Raw genomic sequence first — 12,018 nt, 5'->3', positions numbered from 1 at the left:
GCATAGCGTTAACCTATTAATGATTTCCATTAAAACCGTGTATGCACTGAAACTAGATATTCTGATGATTAGAAGTAACGAACTGCATAAATCAGCAGCAAGAACTCTCGCCTTTTTGTTTAAATAGTAAAGTAATTCCTATGGACTGATGTGAGCACTCTTCTCAGAAATACTGATCTTATCATAAAGATGGACCTTTGAATTCATTTCATTTTAGCTGTGTAGTCAAATCAAAAAAGGCACTTCAATTAGAGAAAGCATATGACGCACAAAGAAAAGGCTATGAATGCATGCCAAAAGACGCATTTAGTATCAATTCACAGAGATGGCAAGGCAAAGAAGTGAATTGATTTTTTAGGGAGAATCTTTTTTAATCAATAACACCTTGGTGAAAATCCTCCCGAGGTAAAATTTAGAGTACAAGGAACTCTGTAATGAATAGCTAAGTACACCACAATTACAACGGCTATGTGAACAACCAATCTGAGGGACCATAATGCTAGAACTTTTGAGGGGCCATATGGAAAAAGGTGCTAGAGTCCTAGGTACGTAGGAAGACCTCTGTTCTCCTCATCCTTTCAGAGCCACCTTGCACCTCTCCCATCTCTTGCAGAGAGTGTGGATGATCTCTATTGAAATCCTCGAAAGAGTCTCTACTATGGATACATCCTGAAGGTCTGTAGCATGGCAACACTTTACAGTCAAGTGATGGCAACACTAACTAGAACCGGACAGAGGTGTGGGCAGCCTTTAAATGGTCATGGCAATAGCTAGTAGACTGGAGAGACTGGGGATGCAAGGATGCAAGTGACCTAGCGCACTCTCTATTTATAGAGATGCAGCCAACTAAAGTACATGTGTTCACTTATGGGATACTGGAGCATACTAAGTGCCTCTTGAGTTTTGGGGTTGTCTAATGAGATAATGAAGGGTTAATGTGTAACGCATCTTTTTTAGCTTAAGACAGTCCCATATGCAGCGTCTCTGTGTCCCCTCTACTTCACCACATCTTGTGCATGCTACTGGGTTCCTACTATATCGAAGCCAAGTACCAACTACTAAGCTCCTAGGAGCTAATAGGCATAGGAGGAGGGATGTCCAAAAATTGGATAAGAAATGCTCTAAGATGCCCTATCCATGCAAATGGGAGGTGGCTGATAGCTCTACTTTGATATTGCTCATTTGAATCCTCCTCCAATCCTAGTAGTGTAGCCAAAGAAGGCCATGTTGCATGGCCTATTTAGGAATGGATCCCTCCACACCCACTCTCCTAGATCCTACTATAAATCTCTAGAGAGGTCTCCTCTCATAAGCCCAATGTTGTCATCTATCTAGCAGACAAGTGACTATGCCTGAGTCAATTTATCACTTCATCTCACAATGTGCCACTACTTTGATCCTCTATTTGGAGCATCCAATGAACTCTGTTTGGTGCAAGTCCTATCGCTAGAGGTGGCCATCCTCCTCAACCGTAAAACTAAATGTCCTATCTCTACTATTGGAATGATTGAGGGAAGGATGTCCCCTCAGGAGAAGAGATCAACCAAGGTTAGTGTTTGGATCCATCCTCCAATCAAGAGGTCTCCCCTTTGTCATGGCCTCTTTCAAAACTCTAACTCCCTTAAGTCCCTATAGTCACTACCTTTGAATCTCCTGTAGTAGCTCAAATGCGAACTAATCTCCCATTGAGACAGCAATTTGTATAGAGAAACTCCCCCAGGATAGGTAAGTCCTCTGTTCAAGAGTGTTGTCCAACTCTGATCTCAAACAATGATTGAAGAGAAGAGGCTGCCTCATTCTTCTCTTCAACTATGGTCAAAAGTAGTTGATCAAGGTTGGGCGAAATTATCTCCATGCTCTAATAATAGCAACTGCAAATTTGACCTTTAAGCTGCTCCACAAGTCTCTAGTCTTGATCTCCTAAAAAATCTAGTGAATGTTGGGCTACCTTGTTCCTCCATGCATATCTTGACAATGTGTTTAGGCTCCTATAGGCTAAGCCTTTCACAACCCTTTTTCTTACACTGCTTTCTTGTCTTTGGTTAAATACCAAGAACATCTCAATATGAAACATCCAGTATGCAAGTTCTGGTTTCTCTTCTAGCACTTACATGCTAGGTTTTTTGTTTCAATTAAGGACTAGCAGTGCAAGAATCTACCAATCTTGATTGCCTGAAAGTATGGTTTTTGGTACTTGTCTTGGTGAGTATGCCTTCGCATCCTTGATCAACATGGACATGAGGTAGTGTCTTCTCTTTTGAGACTGATTTTCAAGAATCCCGAGACCAAGTTTCGTGCATCAGTTCACTTCCCATGGTAGTTGACTTTCCTCATTGCTCTTCAAACTAAGGTGCTTTATCATTTGACATCAATTACCACTTCACCAAGTTATTCATTTTCATGTCATCATGAACTGCTACCTTGGTAGTTGTGCCTTCAAATTCTTGATTTGCATTTGGAGTCCTCTCCCTAGGTTGAGTTTCAGGCATGCCTTTAACATTTTGTTAGAATAGAAGCTTTAAAAAAAGTGAACATAGAAAATGTGAAGTGTACGACAACAAACAAAACACAATCTATCCATTGGTGAACAATAATGTATGAATAAGAATTAAGATGATACAATCAAGGGCCCTCCAACATCTATCCCTCTAGGACCAGGGCAAAAGTGTTTGAAGAAAGTGTTGGAGAGTGTCAATGGTCATACTCAATACAGATCCGGAAACGCAGCATCAACAATCCAATGATGTCTAATGATGTTTGATAAAAATGGCAGAAGCGTAGGCAACTCTTAATCATCAAATTGTGGATCTGGCTGTGGAGAAAAGATGACCAGCAGTCCATGTGTCTCCAGGGGTTAGACGATAAGCAGGGCAGACTGCTAAAAGGCAGAATGTGGCAGTAGTAGATTGGAACAGGCCAGCAGCTGCAAACATAGAAGGTGCTGATTTAGATAATTGTTGTAGGAGCAACATAGCATGTTGGGTGGCCTGTGGACAGCAAAAATGCAGGGTTTTCTGGTGGACACAAGATGCTAAATGGCCTTGAACATCTCGGCAGCAACTTGGGGGGGCGTGCGCGTGGCAGAATGACGATAAAAAACAAGACACCTATATGGAAAAAGGTTGTGTGCAGCAAGGTGAAATGATGATGATGACGTTCCGGCTGTGGCAGAACTCAGAAACAGGTCACCTGCGTGTAGAGACCTTGAAGAAGGCTATGGTATCACTTGGGTAGACTCCACAAAATGAGTATGTCCTCCGTATAGAAGTGTGGGCAGCACTGGAAGGCAAGAGTGCTGAGGGTAGCTAGCCAGAATCCAAGATTAAGGAGGCACTAGCACAAGATTCCTGTTAATAGAGGATTGGGTGTGCATTTGTCCTACTGTCAAAGATAGCCCATTCATTTTTGGTAATTTATCATTGATTGCTTATTGGGGATGCTTTAAGGAGACTAAATCAGAGGTTAATGCATAAGTAATTATGATTGAGTCCAAACCCTAATATTAGTGGTTCAACAACCCCTCTCAGGCCAAAACTATGCCCAAGATGGTGCATAAGCCACTTCTCCACCCTTTTTTCATAGTTGAAAGGTGCCACCCCAAATCAGCTACAGTATTCCACCAATGTGTGCACGTAAGCTGCCCAAGAACATACCAAAACTATGAGGGTGATGGTTATCTTCTTTCAATCAGCCCAATTTAATGGGTCTCACATTGCTTTTAAAATGGCTATTAGTAACAATAAGAGGAGATTTAGCACCCTCTAGAATCAATGTAAGGCAAGGCTAGGATCAAGAGGTATAGCTGAGCTAATAGCTGCCATAGATGTTACCCACAGTAGACTATAAAAATGATTATGTGCTGTGAACGTGGTGAATCCAAGTTGACCACTCTTTTGATGAAATAAAGAAGGCATGCTTACATAGTGTAAGGAGTTTTCATCCTTGGATGGGTGCCTACCCGCATAGGTTCCCCGCCCCCCCCCCCCCCCCCCCGCCCCCCATCTAAAGTGCTCTATTTTACATTCACACTGCTAATGCATGGGTGATGAAAGGGGTAATGCAAAGCATTACGCTCAAATAGAATGCAATATACAATGCAATGGTATGACTTGAGCAGTGCCCCTACAGGCTGATTGTTCACCTGCCCAAGCATCCTTTTACAAGCATGATCATTAAGATGCAAATGGATGACAATGCAAATACATGAATAAATCAAATACAATAACTGAGGTCTTGTAAGCATCAAGAGAAGAATCAGCACTGGAAAGTCATATTGATGATGTCCGCTGACCTATGGAAGCATGCAAAAACATGTCACTCACATGCAGAGAAAAAGGTTGTGGCACCACTCATGTAGACTCCACAAACTGAGATGTCACAAGTAGGGATGTGGGCAATAGTGGCAGACAATAGTACTAAAAGTAGCTGGTCGGAATCAAGGATTAAGGATGCACTAACACAAGACTCCAAATTATAGAGGATTGAGGGTGTTTGTCCTACTTTCAAAAGTAAGCCATTTCTTTTTGGTAATTTTGCATTAGTTGCTTTTCAGGGCTGTTTTAAGGAGACTAAATTAAATTTTAATGCGCAATTATTATGATTGCGTGAAAACCCTAATATTAATGGCTCAACAACAAGCCTTCACTTGAGACCAAGTACGTACACATTTCGATTACCCAAGTCGGTCGATCCTCCTAGCTCTACCACCTGAGAAGTGTGAAGTCTTCCTTCTTCATCAGGCTACTCTAGGACTGATTTTCATCAGGTTCCCGATACCATGAGCCAACATCAGCTTCTCCTTTGCCTTCAGCATCAGTACCCATGTTCTTAGGGGGGTTGCTTTCCACATGGTACATTCAAGTTTCAACTTGTCTTCTTTGTCTTAAACATCAACATACCTTGGTCCTTCACTATTGCATCTACCTTTGCATTGCAATTAGGCACCTTTTTTGGACCTAAGAGGGGCTGCATTAACACTAATCCTACCTTAGCTCAGCAAAACAAGCCCCAAACTATTTATTCCTTAAAAAGGCATTTTATTTTGAAAAAAGGACAAATCTCCAAAACTCCCCAAGGGCATGTTGGTGGCATCCATCCTTATCCCTATTCATTCATTCTCACATCAACACTATGTCAACGCTCTCCATCATCATTCCTCGTCCTTTGGAGGCCCTACCCCTATTGTTAGTGCTGCTGCCAGCCTGCTGGAGGTTCCACCCATCCATCTAGTGGCCCCAGCTGCCAGTGGTGCCACACTTGCTGCCCATCCTGCCGTCTTGTCCTTAACCCTATTCATTCATTCTCACATCAACACTATGTCAATGCTCTCCATCATCATTCCTCATCATTTGGAGGCCCTACCCCTATTGCTAGTGCTGCTGCCAGCCTGCTGGAGGTTCCACCCATCCATCTAGTGGCTGCCACCCCAGCTGCCAGTGGTGCCACACTTGCTGCCCATCCTGCCATCTTGCCCTCAAGAGGACCATACACTGCTGTGTTTTGGATTTCAGCCACCTCCTTCATCCCCAACAATTGTGGCTAGTCATTTAACATCATCTAGAGGCTCCGTTTTTGGTTTCAGGGTGCTGTCCAGTACCATCTTATCATCTGCAGCAGTTGCCTGCATACAAATCCTCTCTAGGTGGCTGCATTTTGGTCATCAACTTCTTCACACTCCGCAAGGACAATTGCCATGCTGTACGCTGCTGCATTTAGTTGTTCCAGCCCTAATGACTGTTGTGTTTGGACATCCAGCTTGCTGTCCTGCTATCTTCAATTCTCCACATCAGTTTTCACTCCATCATTTGTGGTTTGCTGCAGTCAAGTTCCATTCTTAGAGGACAAGACTTCCTCAACCTGTCTCCATGAGAGACAATGACTGTTGAGCAGTCTCCACTCCTTAAAGTCCCTTCCTTTCTTTTGCATTCTTGTTTGAGTTCATTGTGTGTTAGCCATGTTCAAACACTGTGTTTTCTCTACAAACCCTAGTGTATATCCACACCCTTTACTTGACATAGTGTTGTTAAGCTGGAATACTTTGGTGGCAGTGTGCAATGTGTGTTTGGAAGCATCACAAACTTGTGCTCATAGAAGTTGGAGGGTTCTCACTTCACTTATGTTTTTCTCTATTAAGTAAATATGTACATAGTAGGAGTACTGTAGAAACAAATGAGTACTATGATAAGCAAGGAGCAATGCCCTTAGGCCTTCACTTTTGCGAGGTTTGTTGTCTCTTGAACTTTTGTCCTTTATATATTTGATCCTTTTGCAAATTTTGAGCTTTGGATGAACCTTATTTTATTCTACCTTGTGATCCTCAAGGAAAGTGTGGCCGTGGGTGCTCCACCTCATTTTGTTCTCCCTTTATCACAAGGGAGGAACTTATGGTCTGACCAAGGAATGTCAATCTCTTCACCCGCCTCCTAGGGACATGCTTCTGCCTTATGCTCAAGCCAATCTACATGAGCTTGTTAATATTAAGTTGTTTTATTTAACCACTACCCATACTCCAAAACTTTGATTAAAATTGGTTAGAAATGACCCTACAAATATACTACATGCCAGAATAAACCTCTTTCTGCAAAGTTCATGGATGTTTTGACCATGTTATCTAAAATAGAGAGTCGATTTTTGAGGATTGCAGAGCAATCAAGATGATGAAAGCTTTTAAAGAATATCCTGCATCGATCCAAGGTAATTATGTCAGACTATTGAACACGTACAACCTAATTTGTAAGGATTGAGAGTATTGCAAGCATACAAGCATAGCATTATGAAACTTGGGAGTGGGTCTACATTATCTGCCCTCTAAGAGCATTTTAAGCTACATTTGGGATGCTACTGGTAGGGAAGTTTTTCTTCATGTCATTTCAATGATGCTGCTTAGCTTTATTGTGGCTTGGCCTTAGATTTGATCAAATGGAATGGTCCTATCAAGGATGAGGCTAGTGAAAACCGCCATTTGGAGTGGCAGTGGTGTGAAAAACCTGCATCTATGAACTGGATATGGTTGATGGCAACAGCCATGTGTGATATGGGACACCATATTTATGTGCTGGATCACAAGACACATCAATTTTCAGAGAGGATGCATAAGCACAATGCTACATTCCTGCAATAACTCATTTTAAATGGCCTACAAACAATTCACCTGGGACCTCCATGGCTAACATGCACTTTCTAGGACAGGAAATGTTTAGCTCATCAAAAAAGATTATATTTAAGTAAGCTCATATATTGTCAAGCTGTGAGTGCATAGATACCTACGCTAACCTTTAAACCTAGAGGTTGTATAATAGAAATTGGAAGTTTGCCTTGCATTCTAGATCAGCCTTTAAGCAGGCAACAGCTTGCTCACTTAGGTGCTGACTGGATGTCACTTGAAGGACTTTTTCTTTGTACTGTTGTAGTTGCTCGCTGACCATTTGTTTCTCCTGCTCTAATGAATGGATCCTTTTCATTGCGTCCAGCTCTGGGTGACTTGCTTCAATCTGGGACTTAAGCCTGCATTCCCAAAAGTATACTTTTCTCAGAACTTCCCAGTTTATACTTTGCTCAGATCTTCCTAGTATCACAACTTGTAGAGATTTTGACTATTACCTCTGAATTTCTGACTGAAATTCCAGTATTATAGCATCTTTTGGGTCCTCATTAATATGAGGCTTATTCCTTATATTTTTTGCACGATTAGCATATCGTAATGTGCTGATGGACTCCTCATAATTATAATCTGCTGGTCCTATGTTAGCCACCATCACCGTTCTAGTATTTCCACCGAGGGAGTCCTGAAGCAGACGTGTTAGCTTTGAGTCTCGATATGGAATGTGGGAGCTCTTTCCATCAACCAGTGCAGATATAACATTACCAAGGGCTGATAGTGACCAGTTTATTTTGGTCATCTCCTTGAATCTCTCACCAGTTGCTCCTGTCTTGCTCAATCTTTCACTTCCAGCCAGGTCCACCTGTTGTTATTGACTCTTATGTTAAAACTCTTATGGAATCTAAAACCTAGGAAAGTGACCTATCTAGCTGGAATAGCCATTCACCAGATTCAATTTTCCAACACGTATATGGGTTTTTCCATTGTCATTTGGCTCACATGAGCTGGTTTCAACTATTATAGTAAATATGGAATGGGAACGTGAAGAGTCCTGATTCATGACGGTGGCTCCAACTGCCCTGTTACTTTTACCTATCTGAAAAAAAGACAACAATTATCCATATAGCTGGTGACTTTGAATTATGCTAATTATTGGCAAAAATGTAGCCTAAAAACTATATAAATTGTTATTTCAACCATAGATATACTTGTTTTCAAAAAAAAGATGAATCGGATTTTTCTTAATGAAAAGGTATCTTCAAACAGAGTGAAAGGAATAATTAGAACCATCAGAAGATGACTGATGTCAGCAAAGCTGTTCACAGTCAAGGAAGTGAGATTCTTCACATACACTCCAGACTCCGTACTCTCTTTGAGCTCCAGCTTTTTGTTTGTGGATGGTGAAAGCAAGTCACGTATTTCTTCATTGTAGATTTCAAGGTAAGATGTCCGCACCAAAAAATGGTCTGAGCTTTGACTCTGCTGTATATGATGAAAAATGTGTTCAAATGCATTCGGGATAATGCCCCACAAATCTGTAAAAAGAAATCCAAAGTGTGAATACAAACAGAGGACTCGAGTGCTGCATGCAAGGCTTAGCCCACATATTCAGTATAAGTATACCCGGAGACTGGTCAAGTCCCTCCATTGTGTAGGTCTTTCCTGATGCAGTTTGCCCATATGCAAGCACGGTACCATTGTAACCACACATGACACTATGGACAACCGGGTATGCCACATCTTTGTATATCTGCATTTGGGTTGATTTTTCGTCATATACTCTGTCAAATGTGAATGACTTCCAAGTATAATCCAAGGCAAATCGCCCCCCAGCATTATGCACCTGCTGACATGGATCTTTAATTTTGCTTATTGTCTTAAAATTCTACTCTGTGCAAGGGGTGCAGCTTCAAGCAAACATATAAAGAAGGGTTGTTATAACTCTTTTTGACACTCTAGCATATAATCATGAAGGACTTATTTTTGTTATTTGACACTGTTAAAAACCAGTTAAATGCTATCCCATATCCATGTGCAAATCACATTGGAAAGTCAGAATTCAGAATAGAAAAGTACAGTTTTGAGTGGTGAACAGAAACAACTACACATAATAGGAAGCATCATCATAAGCTATCAGCATGCTTTGAGAAAATTGTCAATGTTTCTTTGACAGCATTATTTGAAGGGTATAGATCAGGAAAAGCCACAAGGAGACTGCATGTACAATTATAAACTATGTAGCTGAAGAGCCAGCACTCTTAATTTATTTCACCCTTGTCGCCTGAAGTAGCCAATACTACTCAATCAACAGTACGACATCCAAGCAAGATAGCATTGTCTCCAATCATGTAAGCACACCCATACATTAAAGAAGACCCAAACAGGAAGAGAGCGGATGATTTTGTATGCTACCACTCTGGGCATCAGATCTTCCACTTCCAGGTTTTGCCCCACTCCAAATTGCTACAAATGATCAGCTGCCTTCAACTTGAGGCAGTATATTGCTGTGTTTACCAGTTCCAACCCTCCAAACTGCTGCATTTTTTGTTTCCAGCCTGCTGCCCTTCCATTTCCAGCATTGTTTCAACTCCGACAAGTGGTTACATCCAGTGGATGTCACTCTCTGACTACTCCCTCAGCCCACTCCCACAACAGTCATTGCATTGGACAGCTCTGCCTTTTGAGCAACTTGTAAACTCTTTCCTTCATTTACAGCATTCCTATTCGTTCATTTCAGAGTTACCTTTACAAATGCAACTCCTAAGGCTCATCTCCTTGGTGTGAGAACCCTTTAGGCCTTTCCTTTGCTAAGTGTACTTCCTAGCCCTATCAACATCTTGTAGTAGCTCTGAGCATGCAAGGTTAGCACAAAGCAGTATGCTCTCTCCTTTCCTAATCAAGGTAGTCATGTATGATCTGTACAATAAGTTCAGTTCATGATTATGTACGATATGGAACATATAAAAAAAGTTTAGGAATAAAATATGTTTGTCATACCTTCTTTAAAAGTTACATAGAGAATTGACTTTACTAATAATATACATTACACATGCATAAAAACATGCAAATTAAAGATAGAAAGTCTGAATACCCTGAACTAAAAAGCAATTACAAGGCTATAAGTGTAAGATTCTAATCCCAAGACCATATTCTATTTCGAAAAGTGTCATGCAAAAAGACTCTTAACAAAAGACAAGTTTCAACTTCTATGTCAAGGGTGACAAGTTGACAACCTCTGAATAATACTCGAGCTTAGACAAAACTCATATTGCATAGAAGATAAAAGATGTTACAACGTTGTTGCTATAGCAAAACATTCGCAAGACCTTAGATACTCGAGCCATACAATGCTGTTTTACCACTCACTTCACACCCACTAGATATGATAGGGATTGCACTAAGAAAACATACAATGTATGAACACAACTGAAACACAATAACTCAAACAAAAACACACAATGTATGAACACAACTAAAACACAATAACTCAGACAAAAACATACAATGCAAAAAACACAAAAATAGGAAAAAAAAAGTCAAATATGATGAGAATGTAAATGAGTGAATGTATACAATGTCAAAGGCAGAGCAATCCAACAGCCAATGGCTTTCAACAAGGACCGAGCTGAGGGAGAAGTCAAAGTGTATCCTCCACCAAAGATGGGTCCAAGTGCAATAACTATCAATTAGAGTACAGGATGATCTAGAAAAATGTTGAAAACTCAAAAATGACTTGCTTTTGATGCAAATGAAAAGTTTTAAAAAACTCAAAAACGACCTGCTATGGATGCAAAAACAGATCAGGCAGATGCTGAAAAGTGTTGTAAAAGTCAACATGCAGCCTGTATGACTAATCACAATAGGCAGCAATGAAGGAAGCCAGATGGGCACCTTACAACAGCTCTGTAGAAGACCTCCAAGCAACAAACAGTAGTAGGATGGCCTATTCTAATGTAAATGCAGCAGTCCACCAGGTCTTATGAGCAGGGCAGCAGCTGATCTTGAGCTAAACTATCATTAGCTTTCATTAAACAGCCCAAAACTCAATTTCATTATGAATTTAAACCATTTCTTTTAAACTGGAGTGGTTCAAGAGAGTTTCAATGTCCCATATGTAAACCCTAATTTGGGAGGCCCCAAACTTTCTATAAATAGATAGTCTTCCCTCCAACTTAGACCAATCTCGTTTTTGCAGGTTTCAAGTCCTAGAGCTTCGTCCCCCACACCCCGTTTGCACAGGACATCTCAGCCGAAGATGCCCGACGTTGTCTTCACCCTCCTAGCATCTGTTTCAAACCTCCACCGCACAATTTCCACTCCTTGTTGCTGCTGCCAGCTGACATCCACTCTCCAAAATGTTGTGTTTTAGCCTCCTAGCCTATTCTGAGGCTACATTTGTTGTCTCTATTAGCCTACCTATTTTAGTCATGCCAATCTATCATCTCGTAGTTGTGAGCTTCTATCAGAGTCTAATAGAGACATAGGAGCTCTGGTAGTTTTAGGTACATTTTCTTGGTTTCTGCAAATATTAGTATGCATTTCCTAGGGTTGTCTTGGTTCTAGACTACAAGTGTCTATGTCTGCCAGTTTTACCACGTGTGGGGTGTCATGTCAATAGACAGCTGCATTTATTTCAGTCGGACTGCATGTTATGCCCTCTGCTAGCAATTATGGCCCCTTAAAAGAGCAATCAGCCAGTTTTGGCATTTTGTGGCTATATATAACTTGGAGATCTTTTGCAGAGGAGCTTCCTAGTCCCAAAACACAGGCCCTACACCTTGTGTTTGCTGCAACACAGTGACATCTAGAAGATTTTTGCAAAGGCGACATCATCTATAGCCAGTCGTCAACTTTTTGGCCAAGACAACAACATTTATTATCCAATTGTCAGCATCCACTACTAGGCTGCAGCATTTATT

The 12,018-nt window shown here is 41.0% G+C and overlaps 1 protein-coding gene across 4 annotated transcripts in view; it reads right to left on the bottom strand.

Moving 5' to 3' along the window:
- Window positions 1–12,018, bottom strand: part of LOC148012563 (kinesin-like protein FLA10) — a 108,943-nt gene that overhangs the window by 67,219 nt on the left and 29,706 nt on the right. For all 4 annotated transcript variants that reach the window (XR_015689074.1, XM_087669324.1, XM_087669325.1 and 1 more), the window contains exons 2-6: window positions 8,723–8,942; window positions 8,387–8,634; window positions 8,046–8,195; window positions 7,600–7,961; window positions 7,314–7,503 (exon numbers count right to left, since the gene is read on the bottom strand). Coding sequence is in view for 3 of the 4 variants with exons in the window: in XM_087669324.1 (XP_087525450.1) it covers window positions 7,314–7,503; window positions 7,600–7,961; window positions 8,046–8,195; window positions 8,387–8,634; window positions 8,723–8,942 (1,170 nt within the window). In the remaining variant the exon portion in view is untranslated. The remainder of the gene's footprint in view (window positions 1–7,313; window positions 7,504–7,599; window positions 7,962–8,045; window positions 8,196–8,386; window positions 8,635–8,722; window positions 8,943–12,018) is intronic.

The sequence above is a fragment of the Lygodium microphyllum genome, chromosome 27, assembly GCF_053477565.2.
Source record: "Lygodium microphyllum isolate KBCC chromosome 27, Lygodium_microphyllum_v1.1.10, whole genome shotgun sequence".
Lineage (NCBI taxonomy): Eukaryota > Viridiplantae > Streptophyta > Polypodiopsida > Schizaeales > Lygodiaceae > Lygodium > Lygodium microphyllum.
Note: the sequence above shows the minus strand (reverse complement) of the source record. Positions and strands in the feature narration are given on the sequence as shown.